Below are 13524 nucleotides of genomic sequence, written 5' to 3' on the forward strand. Positions count from 1 at the left end.
TGGCTCTGGCTATTCTCTCTGGCTGTCCCCCTTGCCTGGAATGCTCTCTCTCCTTTCTGATCTCCCTAGTTTCCTTTAAGTCCTAACTAAAACACCATTTTCTACAGGAAGCCTTCCCCAACCCCTTAATTCTAGCACCTTCCCTTTATTATTTCCTATTTAATCTGTCCATAGCTTGCTTGTATGTTGTCTCCCCCATTAGACTGTGAGGTCTCTGAGGGTAGGGACTGTCTTTTGCCTTTTTGTATCCCTCGATTTTAGCACAGTGCCTTGTACATAGTCGACCCTTAATAATATGTTTATTGGTGCATTAAAAAAGGAAAAATAAACATAATACTTCTAATAGTTTTTATTCTAACATCATACCAATTTAATTTTTAATGGAAAAATTTGTTGGAAACAGCAGCTTTCAAACCTTACATATTAATCATGTTTTTCATATACTTCAAATTTATACTGAATGCCTTTTTCTTCTTGGACATCAGTAAGAACACCTGGATATCTGAAAAAGAAAGATTTATGTATTACTAAGTAATGTGGCCCAAAAGAAAATATAACATTAGCAACTCTTACTAAAGGACGCCTATTAAAATGAATATTTTGATAAAATATTATAACATGATATGAAAACAAAACAGAAAGTTCAAAACTGATTTTTTGTCAAGTATTTTTATTTTGTATCATGGAGGGCATGTCTTACAATATGTCATTTGGTACCACCGTCAAAGAACAGATGCAATACTGGATGGAGTTTTGGTTTTATTCTGTGTAGCACCTTTGTCTCATTCATTTAACAGAAAAACATTTATTAAGAACTCAGTACCATCTGTGTGACCCTGGGCAAGTCACTTAACCCTGACTGCCTCCAAAAAAATCCCAACCAACCAAACCCTGCCCCCCCATCACCAAACAGACCCTAATAGGTTCAAAGCATCGTGTCTTTGAACATTTATAATAACTTAAACTTAAATATAAAATTTCACCTGTACACCTGCATATAGTTACAGTGCTGAGCAAAAAGTTGGTACTGAATAAAGTATTTGACCATGTTCTAAAATTCCAAATTCCTAACAGACCAATGCTTTTGTCCCAGAATTCCCTTTGCTTTGCAGATCTCTCTGGTCTCCTAATTATTATGTGGGTGCTTATTCTTGAGCTCTGTAATCTGCATCTTTCCACAAGGCCATCCTAGCTCACAGGGGAGCCAGGAGTCTTCTCCTTCAAGACCGAATTTAAGACTCATCATCTTTATGAAGCATTCCTTTACAATGCCAATCTGCCTTGATGTTCCCTCCTTCTAACCACTCAGGTTAGCACCCAGTTATCCCCTTATTCTCTCTCTTATAGAGAGTAACCTCCTTTAGGGAAAGGAGCAAGTCTATAACATTTTCCAGTTCTTTGGTGATAGAGAGATCAAAGAGCATGTTACTTTACCTTTATAATATTGGAAAATGTTTGGTTAACTTAATTCATCTACCATTTTAGCTGTGCTGATATGTACTAGTAATACAACAGCAATCTTTTCTAAATTTCCTTTGAAGAGTGGAAGCAGGTTCTTACAGAGGAATTCATGTTTTGTCTTTTAGAAATGTTTTGCCACAACAGTTTTTTGCTTTAGTTTCTTTGGAATGAGTCACCAAAAACTTCATTTATATCCTTATGAAATTTTTTCAAGAGTGTGTATGTTAAATTATCATTTCTTAAGACAAAGAAAAAAAATGAACATGTGATTTCTAAAAACCTGAATAACCCTTAGAAATGAACAGTAAAAACAGGAACTTGCTTGAGCTTGTCCCCCAATCACCTCCAATACCTGTAAAAAATTACTCTAAACAAATTTTAGAGCTACAGAATCCCCAAAATGACAGAGTGAAACATCTCCAGCTGAAGACAGCCTGGCAGGATGACAGGAAGGATCTATCGCACTGGGCCAAAGCAGACCTCAGGGGACTGAATCACTGGCAGCTGTGCAAGTTTCCAGACTTCTCAATCCATAAACACAAAGACAAAGTAAAAGGTCAGTGGGGAAACCCTTTTGGACCTCAGTGGGAGAAGAGTGCAGTCTGACCCCAGCTCCTGGTGTGGTGGCGGTGGTGTGGCCGCTGCTTCCAGAGCTCCAGGCCCACAGATGGTGGGGGGACCAAGCAGCTGATCAGAGCAGGAATCCTTTGCTGGCGCCGAGGCATGATTCTCTTACTCTGCCCTGCTTAGATCCAGGTTGATTTCCTGGGTGGCATCCTGGGGTAAGGAGAAATGCTGGCATGGCAGAACTTGTTGAGGCTGTGGAGAGGGAGTCCTCCTCACAGTTCTGAGGCAGGTGCCTAGGAGAAGCTGTGACAACAGCTGTGCAAAACCCTAGAAATTTGGGACACAGCTCTCTCCACTCTGGAAGCAGAGTTCTATTGTGGCAAAGAGCTCAAAAGTCAAGTAACTGGCTGGAAAAATGAGCAAACAGAGGAAAAGAAATCAGACTATAGAATTGTTCTTTGGTGACAAAGAAGATCAAAACAGAACCAGAAGACAAATCAAGTAAGAGAAGGTAGAGGAAAAATTGGGAAGAGAAATGAGAGGGATTCAAGGAAACCATGAAAAATGAGACAATAGCTTTACAGAAGTCAGAAGCCTGCTAAAGGAGACCTCCAAAGAATACTGAAGAAAACAACACCTTAAAAAATAGACTAACTCAGGGCGGCTAGGTGGCTCAGTGAGTAAAGCACTGGCCCTGGAGTCAGGAGGACCTGAGTTTGGTTCCAGCCTGACACTTAACACACACACACACACACACACACACACACACACACCCAACCACCTCCCGGTGAACCCGGCCAAATCAACTAAACCCAAATGCCCCCCAAAAAGACAAAAAAAAAAAAAAAGACTAACCCAAATGACAACGGAGGTCTAAAAAGCCAATGAGAAGAGTGCCTTAAAAAGCAGCACTGGTCAAATGGAAAAGGAAGTCCAAAAGCTGACTGAAGAAAGTAATTCCTTCAGAATTAAAATGGAGCAAATGGAAGCTGATGACTTTATGAGAAAGCAAGATATTATAAAACAGATCCAAAAGAATGAAAAAATAGAAGACGATGTAAAACATTTCACTGGAAAAACAAATGACCTGGAAAATAGATCCAGGAGAGAGAATTATTGGACTACCTGAAAGCCATGATCAAAAAAGGAGCCTGGACATCATCTTTCAAGAAATTATCAAGGAAAACTGCCCTGATATTATAGAACCAGAGGGTAAAATAGAAATCAAAAGAATCCACCGATAGCCTCTTGAAAAAGATCCCAAAAAGAAAACTCCTAGGATTATTATAGTCAAATTCCAGGAATGTCCAGGTCAAGGAGAAAATGTGACAGTGAGGAAGAAACAATGAGTACTGGTGGGAACACAATCAAAATAACACAAGATCTATCAGCTTCTACATTAAGGGATCAGAGGGCTTGGAATATGATATTCTGGAGGTCAAAGGAGCTGGGATTAAAACCAAGAATCATTTACCCAGCAAAACTGAGTATAATACTTTGGGGGAAAATATGGATATTCAATGAAATAGAGGACTTTCAAGCATTCTTGATGAAAAGACCAGAGCTGAAAAGAAAATCTGACTTTCAAATACAAGAATCAAGAGAAGCATGAAAAGGTAAACAGGAAAGAGAAATCATAAGGAACTTAAGAGAGTTGAACTGTTTACATTTCTACATGATAAGAAGATATTTGTAACTCATGAGGCTTTTCTCAGAGAGGAATATATTGGGAGAGGGAGAAAGAGAGAGATAGAATAGGGTAAATTGTGTCACATGAAAGAGGCAAGAGAGAGCTGTTACAATGGAGGGGAAGAGCAGGGAGGTGAAAGAGAATGAGTCAACTCTTGTTCTCATTGGACTTGGCTCAAGGAGGGAATAACATACATACTCAATTGGTTATCTTACCCTACAGGGAAGTGGGGGGAAGGGTATAAGAAGGGGTAATGATAGAAGGGAGGGAAGACTGGTGGAAGGGATAGTCAGAAGCAAACACTTTTGAAAAGGGACAGGGTCAAGGGAGAAAAATAGAATAAATGTGGGACAGCATAAGAGGGAGGGAAATATAGTCTTTCACCATATGACTACTATGGAAATGTTTTGCATAACCACACATGTATAACCTATACTGAATTGCTTGTCTTTTCTTTTTTTGCTTTTTGGAGGTGGGAGGGCAGGGCAATTGGTGTTAAGTGACTTGCCCAAGGTCACATGGCTAGTGTTAAGTATCTGAGGCCAGATCTGAACTCAGGTCCTCCTGACTCCAGGGCTGGTGCTCTATTCACTGCGCAGCCACCCCAATTGCTTGTATTCTCAAGGGGGGTGGGTGGGGAGGGATGAAGGGAGAGAATCTGGAGCTCAAATTTTTAAAAAGAAATGTTAAAAAATTGTTTTTATATGCAACCGGGAAATAAGATATACGAGCAATGGGGTATAGAAATCTACCTTGCCCTCTAAGTAAGGGGAGGGAGTTAGGGAGAGATATAAGAGAGGGCAGACTAGGGGAAGGGGTAATCAGGATGCCTGCCATCTTGGGATGGGGGGGGGGGGTAGAAGAGAGATGGGAAGAAAATTTGGGACTCAAAATCTTGTGGAAATGAATGTTGAAAACTAAAATAAATAATTTCTAAAAAAAAGAAAAAAAGAACACTGTTAAGCTGATTAAAATGGTAAAACAACAAGGTAAATAATTTGTCTCAAAGTAAAGATAAAACTTACATTTGTTTCAAACTCGTTTTGTCCAGTATTTTGTCTCATTTTCTTTCTTTTTCCAGTAGGACATATTTGTTCTATTTCTTCCTGAACTTCTCATAGCATTTTGGTTCACACACAGCACTTTTCCCAGATCTATTTTTGCATCTTCTTTCTGTGTTTTTCTCCTCATATTATATTGTAAACAGCTTGAAAGCAAGGTTTGTATAATTTCCATCTTTGTATCTGGCTCAGTGCCAAAGAGTGTCTTCTACACAATTAGTATTTTATGTTTTTTGAATGAACTGAATAAATGGAGAATCATTGAGGATATATATATACACACATATGGAATGTAATATAATATATATCATATAATATACATAACACAGATTAGAATAACATACATCACATATTAGAAAGTTTTCTTTTAAGACTGTATAGACTAGAGAAAGGAAAGGAAACAATTCTATGTAATTGCTTTAAGTAGCTTGAAAATATAGAATACTACTCATCTGAGTTATATTAGAATCAACCATATAAGAGCATAAAGTTATCAGGAATTTTTTATGCTTTTAATGAACTTCTAGGTGACCTGCATATATTAAACGTCAAAGCCAAAATAACAGAAAAGCTAATTCCAAATGAAACATGCTTTCAATTATTCTTTCATGTAACGTTCAAGGAAATATTTCAATTGAATTGTGTTAACTTACTCTGGGAGAAGTTTATATTTCTTTAGATCAATTTCTGGAAAAAATGTGTCACTCTCAAATTCTTGCAAAATTCTGGTCACAAACAATAGCTGATGTCCAGGTTTGTTCATTGCTTCCTTTGAAAAGAAGACAAAAAGAATGAAATGGATTAACTGCTTAAAGATGAGGAAGTGGCATCAGGAATAAATCACTGCTCTCTAACTAAAGACAAAGGGTAGTTAGGTGGCGCAGTGAATAGAGTGCCAGGCCTGGAGTCGGGAAGACTCATCTATGTGAGTTCAAATCTGGCCCAGACACTTACTAGTTGTGTGACCTGGGGCAACTCTCTTCACCTTGGCCCCAGTTTCCTCATCTGTAAAATGAACTAGAAAAGGAAATGGCAAACCACTCTAGTATCACTGTGAAGAAAACCCCAAATAGGGTCAAAGGGAGTCAGACATGACTAAAGTGACTCAACAAGAACAACCAAAGACACTAAAGAAGAATATGGCCTTTTGGGGGTAAGTAGTTTGTTTTAATGATCTTATCTACAGCACTAAGTATCTGATATGATGCATAGTGGTGACTTCCACAACGCCCCACTTAGATGTCTTACCTTTTTTTGTTTTTGAAAAACTTTTTTTTGCCTTTTTTGGAGGGCAATTGGGGTTAGGTGACTTGCCCAAGGTCACAATGCTAGTTTTTTTGTGTTAAGTGTCTGAGGTCGGATTTAAACTCAGGTCCTCCTGACTCTAGGGCTGGTGCTCTATTCACTGTGCCACCTAGCCACCCCTTAGATGTCTTACCTTGTAGTCTCATACTTTCTTAGGTTTCTCATGCTAGCTCTCGCTGTGGCTCAAACAAAATTAAAACAATAGGAAGCCACTAGCTACCTAATCCTTTGACCGGTACTATGCTTTAGAAACACTTCTATATGTGGTAATTAAAATCAACCTATTTTGTTCCTTGCTTTCAAAATACTGGTAGAAGAGGGAAAGAAGGGGAAATCAATAGTCAATACAGTTTCCAGATTATCTGTGATTTCAACGAGCCACATGCCTTTTCTGCCTCTGCTTAATAATGATGATAACAACAACAATAATGATGATAGCTAGTATTTCTATAGCTTTTTAAAGTTTACAAAGTACTTTAAAAATATTATTTTATTCTTTTTTTTGCTTTTTGGAGGGGGAAAGGCAGGGCAATTGGGGTTAGGTGACTTGCCTAAGATCACACGGCTAGTAAGTGTTAAGTGTCTGAGGCCAGATTTGAACTCGGGTACTCCTGACTCCAGGGCTGGTGCTCTATTCACTGTGCCACCTAGCTGCCCCTATTATTTTATTCTTATAACAGTCCTGGGATATAGGTACTATTATTATACCCATTTTACAGATGAGGAAATGGAGGCCAACAGAAATTAAGTGATTTGTCCAAGGTCACACAGCTTGTAAATACCTAAGTCTGGATCTAAACCCAGGTCTTCCTGACTCCAAGTCTTATAATCTATCTATAAATCAAGTGATGTCATTGCAGGAACAGACAAGTTCTGGAACTGAATTTAAAAAAGTTCCTTATTTTTGTTGTTGTTTAGGCAATGATTCCAAAAATGTTCTGGTACTTCTAGCCATTTAAGCCAGAAACTCCAGACTTCCTTGAATGTGACTTCTTGCCCAATAACATGGCACAAATGCCATTTCTGTAGAAACATCAATTCATTTGACAAATGTTCACTGAGTGTCTATTGCATGGAAGATACCATGCTAAGCAAAATGTATGAAAGTGGCAAGGAATGTGATTCTTTTACCTTTATGTTTCTAGTATGTAGCACTGCACCAGCAGGTGAATAAATGCTTACTGAACTGAAGACTGTCTTCAGGTAACATATTCTAAGAGTTACTTGGCTGGAACTGTGAACACATTTTCTCATAGAAACAACAGCACAAACGTGAGTTACATTCTTAGGCTAGACCACAAAGGGCTGCTTAACCTGGTTTACTATTGTAATGGAATATAATAAATCAACTGCAAAACTGTCAATTAAAAAAAAAGGGTAACAAGGAATTTAAAAATAAATTCTGAATGCTGCTTACTGTAGGAAAATACAAGTTGTTTAATTAGAAGAAAATGAGGATGTGAATGGCCACCTTTACAGAGATTCTGAGTACTTTTGGGTACTTGCAGGGGTTTTAAATGTTGATTGCAATGTTTCTTTACTAAGACTAATTTCTTTTCTACACTTACAGCTCTCCTTTCCCTTTACATAGTTCTATCACCAGCACTATTCTTAAGCTTATTAGTCACAATAGATTAATTTCCTAACTCACAATTAAAATGAAAATGAACAAAGAAGATAAGAATACCTGAAAGATAATTTTCCTGAGTTAAGTGGGCCAAGCTCTAGATGATTATAGGACCATATATTTATAGCTAGAAAGGACCTCAGAACTCACTAAGTCTAATCCTCCATTTTAAAGATAAGGAAAGTGAGAAAACCATAGAGATTGAGTGACTTGATTATGGTCACATCAGCAAAAGGGCAAGATCTGAACCCAAATCCTGACCCTAAATTCAATGCTACTTCCCATGCACCAGGGGATGTAAATGTGCATATATGGTAAAAAGACTACCCGAAGTATAATTATGCACTGACATTTGAAGGAAAATGGAGAGAAGATGATGAAATAATATTCCAGGGGAGGAAGTTGTAAGGAGAAACATTAGATAGAGACATTTCCCTATGTTGGCTTAGGATAGCCTGATCTACTGTTTCAAAAAATTATCTGAGGTTTTGCAGGATGGGCATTATTGGTTGTTCTTAGTGATGGGAAGTTAGGGAAGGGGGTGGGTATAGAATGTCATGGCCTCAGAGCTTGTGAGGAAAGAACTAGCGTTTGGGCAACCAGCTATTTATAGTACAAGGCATTTCTAAGTAGGATCTAGCCTAGCCATAGAGGAATTAATTTATTCAATAAGGTACTGTGTTAGGCCCTGCTACAGACACAAATATTCATAAAACAGAATCTCTACCCTTAAGGAATTTCCACTTTAAAATGAGAGATAACCCATTCTATCAATCGTCTGTCATAGTTTAAGATGATAATAATAGGCAGCATTTATATAGTGTTCTAATGTTTGCAAAGCACTTTCATGGCTTTAATTATTCCCTCTACATGAATCAAAATAATGTATGGGAAGTTCTTTGCAAATCTTCAAGCTTTATGTAAATGTTAGCTAGTATATTATAACAGTCTGAGCTATTACACCAGTTATATAATATCTCAGTATAATACTGTAATATATTATGATAGTTCACATTTACATAAGGCTTTAAGGTTTTCGAGGAATTTATATTGTTTCATTTTATCCTCACAACTATCCTGGGAAGGAGATGTTTCCCATTTCATAGATGAGGGAACCGAGGCATACAGAGGTTAAGAGAGATATGGGGGAAGAATCATGGCAGCTTCCTGAAAAAGTGTTACTATTGGAGGTGCATCTTGAAGGCATGGTAGCTCTTTGTCATTCATAGACAGAGAACAGTAATCCAGGTAGGGAATATAGCATGAGCAAAGGAAGAAAATGTGTGTGTGTGTGTGTGTGTGTGTGTGTACACACACAGATAACGGGATAATAAAGAAAGCAGGGGCTTAGGAAATAGGGTAAAGGGACAAACTAATGATAAAAATACTGATCTGGTATCTGAAGATAGTGTTTTAATAAATTTGACTAGAGAATTCAGGATGAACTGTGGGATAGGATATCAATTAGGAAATTGTTACAACAACTAAAAAGTGAGATAAAAAGGGCCGGGACTAGGAAGGTGGCAAGAGAAAAAGAAGAGAATGGCTTGATTTGGAGAACATTTCAAAGAAACAACAGAACTTGGTGATGATGCAGATGTAAGACAAGAGGGAGGAGGGTTGTTTTCTAGATTACTGGCACTACTAACCCAAAGGCATAGGCAGGAAGTTGAGTACATGAAGGTGATAAATCAGTTTCAGACAGTGAGTGAAGAGATAATGAGATATGCAAATGCAAATTTCCTACAGATAGGCATTTGGAAATGTGGGAGAATTCTGGCCTGGAGATAAAGAGTCTTCATCATCATAATAGGCAGCACAGTAGATAGAGCTAGACTTGGGGGCCAGGAAGACCTAAGTTCAAATCCTTCCTCAGACCTTACTGGCTATAGGACTATGGGCAAGTCCCTTAACTTTTCTAAGTTTCAGTTTTTCTAACTGTAAAATGAGGATAATATCAGCTCTTGCCTCATAGGGTTGTTGTGAAGATCCATTTAATTACAAACCTCAAAGCCTTATGTAAATGTGAGTTATTACATCTTACAATATTACATATTAACATTATATTATACTATATACACGATTACATAACAACACATGATCGCTTGACTTATTAACATATTATACTGGCTCACATTTATATAAAACTTTAATAAGGTTTAGAAAGAATGTTCCATACATTATTCAGGTGATAATTAAAGCTATGGAAGTACGGTGGGGGGGGTTAGAGTGTGGAAGTGGGGAGTGCAGGTCTTAGAGCAACTAGCATATATATATATATATATATATATATACCATCTATGTCCTGATAATCTTTTGAGCCCATGTTAAGGCATAGTTAAGGTCAAATTTCAAGTTGTACAAATTTTATTTTTCTCTTTCTGAAGGCCATATATGAATGAGTCTATAATCTTGTACTTTGCACTTCAACCAGTGGTCTAATTTAGAGGAAGAGGAAAAAATAAAGAATTTTAACAGGACCCTGGGAAAATTTAGTTATTTACCAGGGAAGTCTAATGTTATAGCATACAGTATTACAAAGGAGCTAATTCCTTTGGTGGATTAGCATATTTTTACTTGCTTAGTTTTTAAACAATGTATTAATTACTTGATAGTCACATGATACCACATCAACATCTGAGATGATTGCAGGTACCCGACCCAAGGGTAGGGCACAACCAGATGTGTGCAAGCAGATGTTTAACCAGCTCTCAGGAAAAAAAAATGCACAACAAATATTTAAGTTTAGCCTGCAGTAATATTTTCACCACCACAGTAAAACAAGCCTTCATTTGTAATGTTTGCTAATTTCTGAAGCGTAAATACTTAAACTGAAAATTTAACATGGTTCCCATGAGCTGGCTCTAATACACCCCCAGTCATACCGCTCTGGAGGTATAAGGAAGTTTAATGACAATAACATTGTCATTGCCTTTATATCGTGCCTACCATGTGTCAGGCTTTGTGCTAAGCACTTTACCAACATTATTTCATTTGACTCTTACAACAACTCTGGGAAGTAGGTAATATTATAATATCGTATTTAGGAAACTGAGGCAAACAGGGTTAAATGCTTTGCTCACTGTCCCACTGCTAATTAAGTGTCTGAGGCCACATTTCAGCTCAAGACTTAAGTCCAGGCCCAGAGCTCTATGCACTGCTGCAGTTAAAATAATACTTAGGTAAATGCTTTGGACCTAAGAATTTAAACGTTTTTAAAAAAGGTTTTCTCAAGATGAGTTAGGTATTTAACTCAACAAACAATCATTAAACCAACTGTTACTTGTACAAGGTCCCATGCTAGTGTTACAAAAACAACAATGGAAAGTCCTCGTCCATGAGGAACTTACATTCTATTGAGTGGGATACAATATAGACATGAGTTACAGCAGAGTATATTCTAGGTAATTTAAAGAAGGTGAGGGTGCTAATAATGGCAGCAGCCTTGTTTAGGATATGGCACCTGAACTGGTCTCTGAAGGAAGCCAGGGAGTCCACTAGGCAGAGATGATAAGAAATAAGGGCATTTCAGAGACCGAGAAGTCTTAGGGCAAAGGTGGCATATCATGTACGGGGACCAGTAAGCTAGCAAGTCTGACTGGAAGAGAATTTGTGAAAGGGAATAAGATGACATAAGTCTGAAAAGTTAAGTGGGGGCCAGACTGAAGGGATTTAAATAGTGGGCTGAAAATTTTATATTAGATCCCATAGATGATTGGGGTCCACTGAAGATTTCTGAGTACAGAGGGTAACATGGTTAAATCAATTTTGGGAGAACCAATTCAGTAAGTGGATGACAGATCAGAGGGGAGAAACTAGGAGTAAGCAGAACAATTAGGATCTCTCTCAGTAGTCTAGGTGACAAATGATAAGGGCCTAGCTAGAGTAGGGCCTGAGTTAAGAGAAAAGGTTGGATATGAGCAAAGTTGCAGAGATTTAACTGAATAGATATGGGAGATGGAAGAATCAAGGATGTTCTCTGAAGGGAGGGCATCTATCAGGCAGAGCAGAGGAAGACTGGAGGATGATTTCTGGTTTCTAACCCTGGATGAATGACTGGAAGGATGGAGGAGGGCTGGGTTTTAGGGAATATAAGATGAACTCTGTTTGGGATATGCCAAGTTTGAGGTGCCCATGGGTTGGCCAGATAAGTGTTTGCAAAGCTAGAATGATACAGGAGGGTAATGTGGGACTTAGGGGAAGCCTGAGTTCTAAATACAGCTGCTGATACTGAGCTTCAGCATCCTTATCTGTAAAACAGGGAAAAATAAAACTTATGGGGTCATGCTGAAGTTATTGTTTATTATTGTATTAATAACCAGTTATTAAGTTGAGATCTAGGCTTTTCTCTGAAGGACATGAATGATTGAGGATTACCCCTATCCACAAAGAACTGGTTCTTAAATCTTGGGTGGGACTCTCTCCAAGTAGGAGACTTCACTTCTGTTTACACTACATTTGGAATCAGTCAGGATGAGTCCCTACCCTGGGGAAAGGAGTTCCTCTCCTCATACCCCTCCCTTAGAGTTTAGGGTGACAGTACAGTTAATGGTATAAGACCTTCCCTACCCATTCATTAATAGGCCTCACCTGGAGTCCATTAAGGGAAGCTTAACACTTAGGGGAGGCTTGCTTCTAGGAAGGCTTTCACATCTTTTGTTGATTTCTAATTAGGCACTGAGTCACAAGGGCTGTGATGCCTTCCGGCTCGGAGAAGTGGATGTATCTTCTGAGTTGGTATTGTGCTCTGGGGGCTCCCTCTTATGAGAAAGATCTTGTGATTCTCTGGTCGAGATTCTGAGTGGCTGTATGTTCTTCAGAGCTCCCCAGACTGCTCAGATGTGAAGGCTCTCTCCATCCAGGGAAGTATGTAAAGTGTAGAGCTGATTCAGGCAGTCACAGCCCTGTCTGTTGGTCTTTATTTTTCTGCTTGCGTATTTTCTCTAAAGTTCAGGGGGCCGACTTTTCCCCCGAACTAGTGAATATAATTAAAAAAGGCTGCTGACCCCTCAAACACCTATCTTTCCCAGTAAAGCAGATTGAAGAACTTGTGCTAGTCACCCTGGGTATGCCAGTGTGGTTGCAGATACAGTTAACCAGCTCATGAAGGAGAAAACCAACTAGAGTAGTCTGGATTTGTGTAGAGAACTAGTTTAGAGAATTTCTGAGGTAGTATATATAAGACAAGATTTGAATCTAGTTTTTTTTCTGACTCTGAGGCCTGCTTGCTTCTCCATGAAATGTTGTAATATTGGTAAAATGTAATATTACCTTTATGACCAGTTTAGAAGAATGTAATGAAAGTTTTCTTAAATGTTAGTCATCTATCTTAATTTATAATGAAAGAAAATGAGGACTATATTCAGGCACATGCTGAAGCCAGTTTGAACAAGCCATGGTTACATTTTCAGTGTGAGCATTACATCTTGGAAATGCTACAAATGAAGGCTTGATTTATTGCTTTGCTGACTATCTAGATTTAAGGAAGTGGGGAAGAAAGTGAGTATTTACCAGCACACCCTATTTGAAAGGCTAGAATAATCCTCTTTCAAACCAATTCTGGCATAAAGAAAAATAAATAAATGCTTCTGGGTTAAACAGAAAACTTCCCCTAAAGATGTTTTAAAATGAAAAAAAAAAAGTACTAATGATTTAAAAGCATCCAAGTCTGTATTATGACTAATGATTACTTGGGAAACCCTTTTCCATCATAATAAAATTAACTGTCTGGGTCAAGCTGTCTATTTTTAGAAAAACTAATGTATTTGTTATCAATGATATATGTTGACCAAATTAGGAAAACCTGCAGGATA

At 38.1% G+C, this 13524-nt stretch overlaps 1 protein-coding gene across 1 annotated transcript in view; it reads right to left on the minus strand.

The window, feature by feature from the left end:
- Positions 1 to 334: 334 nt before the first annotated feature.
- The window catches only part of DHFR (dihydrofolate reductase), a 38806-nt gene continuing 25616 nt past the window's right edge, over positions 335 to 13524 (minus strand). The window contains exons 5-6 of the mRNA XM_069085033.1: positions 5433 to 5548; positions 335 to 502 (exon numbers count right to left, since the gene is read on the minus strand). Of these exons, the coding sequence (XP_068941134.1) occupies positions 424 to 502; positions 5433 to 5548 (195 nt within the window). The 3' untranslated portion in view covers positions 335 to 423. The remainder of the gene's footprint in view (positions 503 to 5432; positions 5549 to 13524) is intronic.

This window comes from Petaurus breviceps, unplaced genomic scaffold (genome assembly GCF_028583685.1).
Source record: "Petaurus breviceps papuanus isolate PSGF00001 unplaced genomic scaffold, PetGlider_PUasm1.0 175, whole genome shotgun sequence".
Classification (NCBI taxonomy): Eukaryota; Metazoa; Chordata; class Mammalia; order Diprotodontia; family Petauridae; genus Petaurus; species Petaurus breviceps.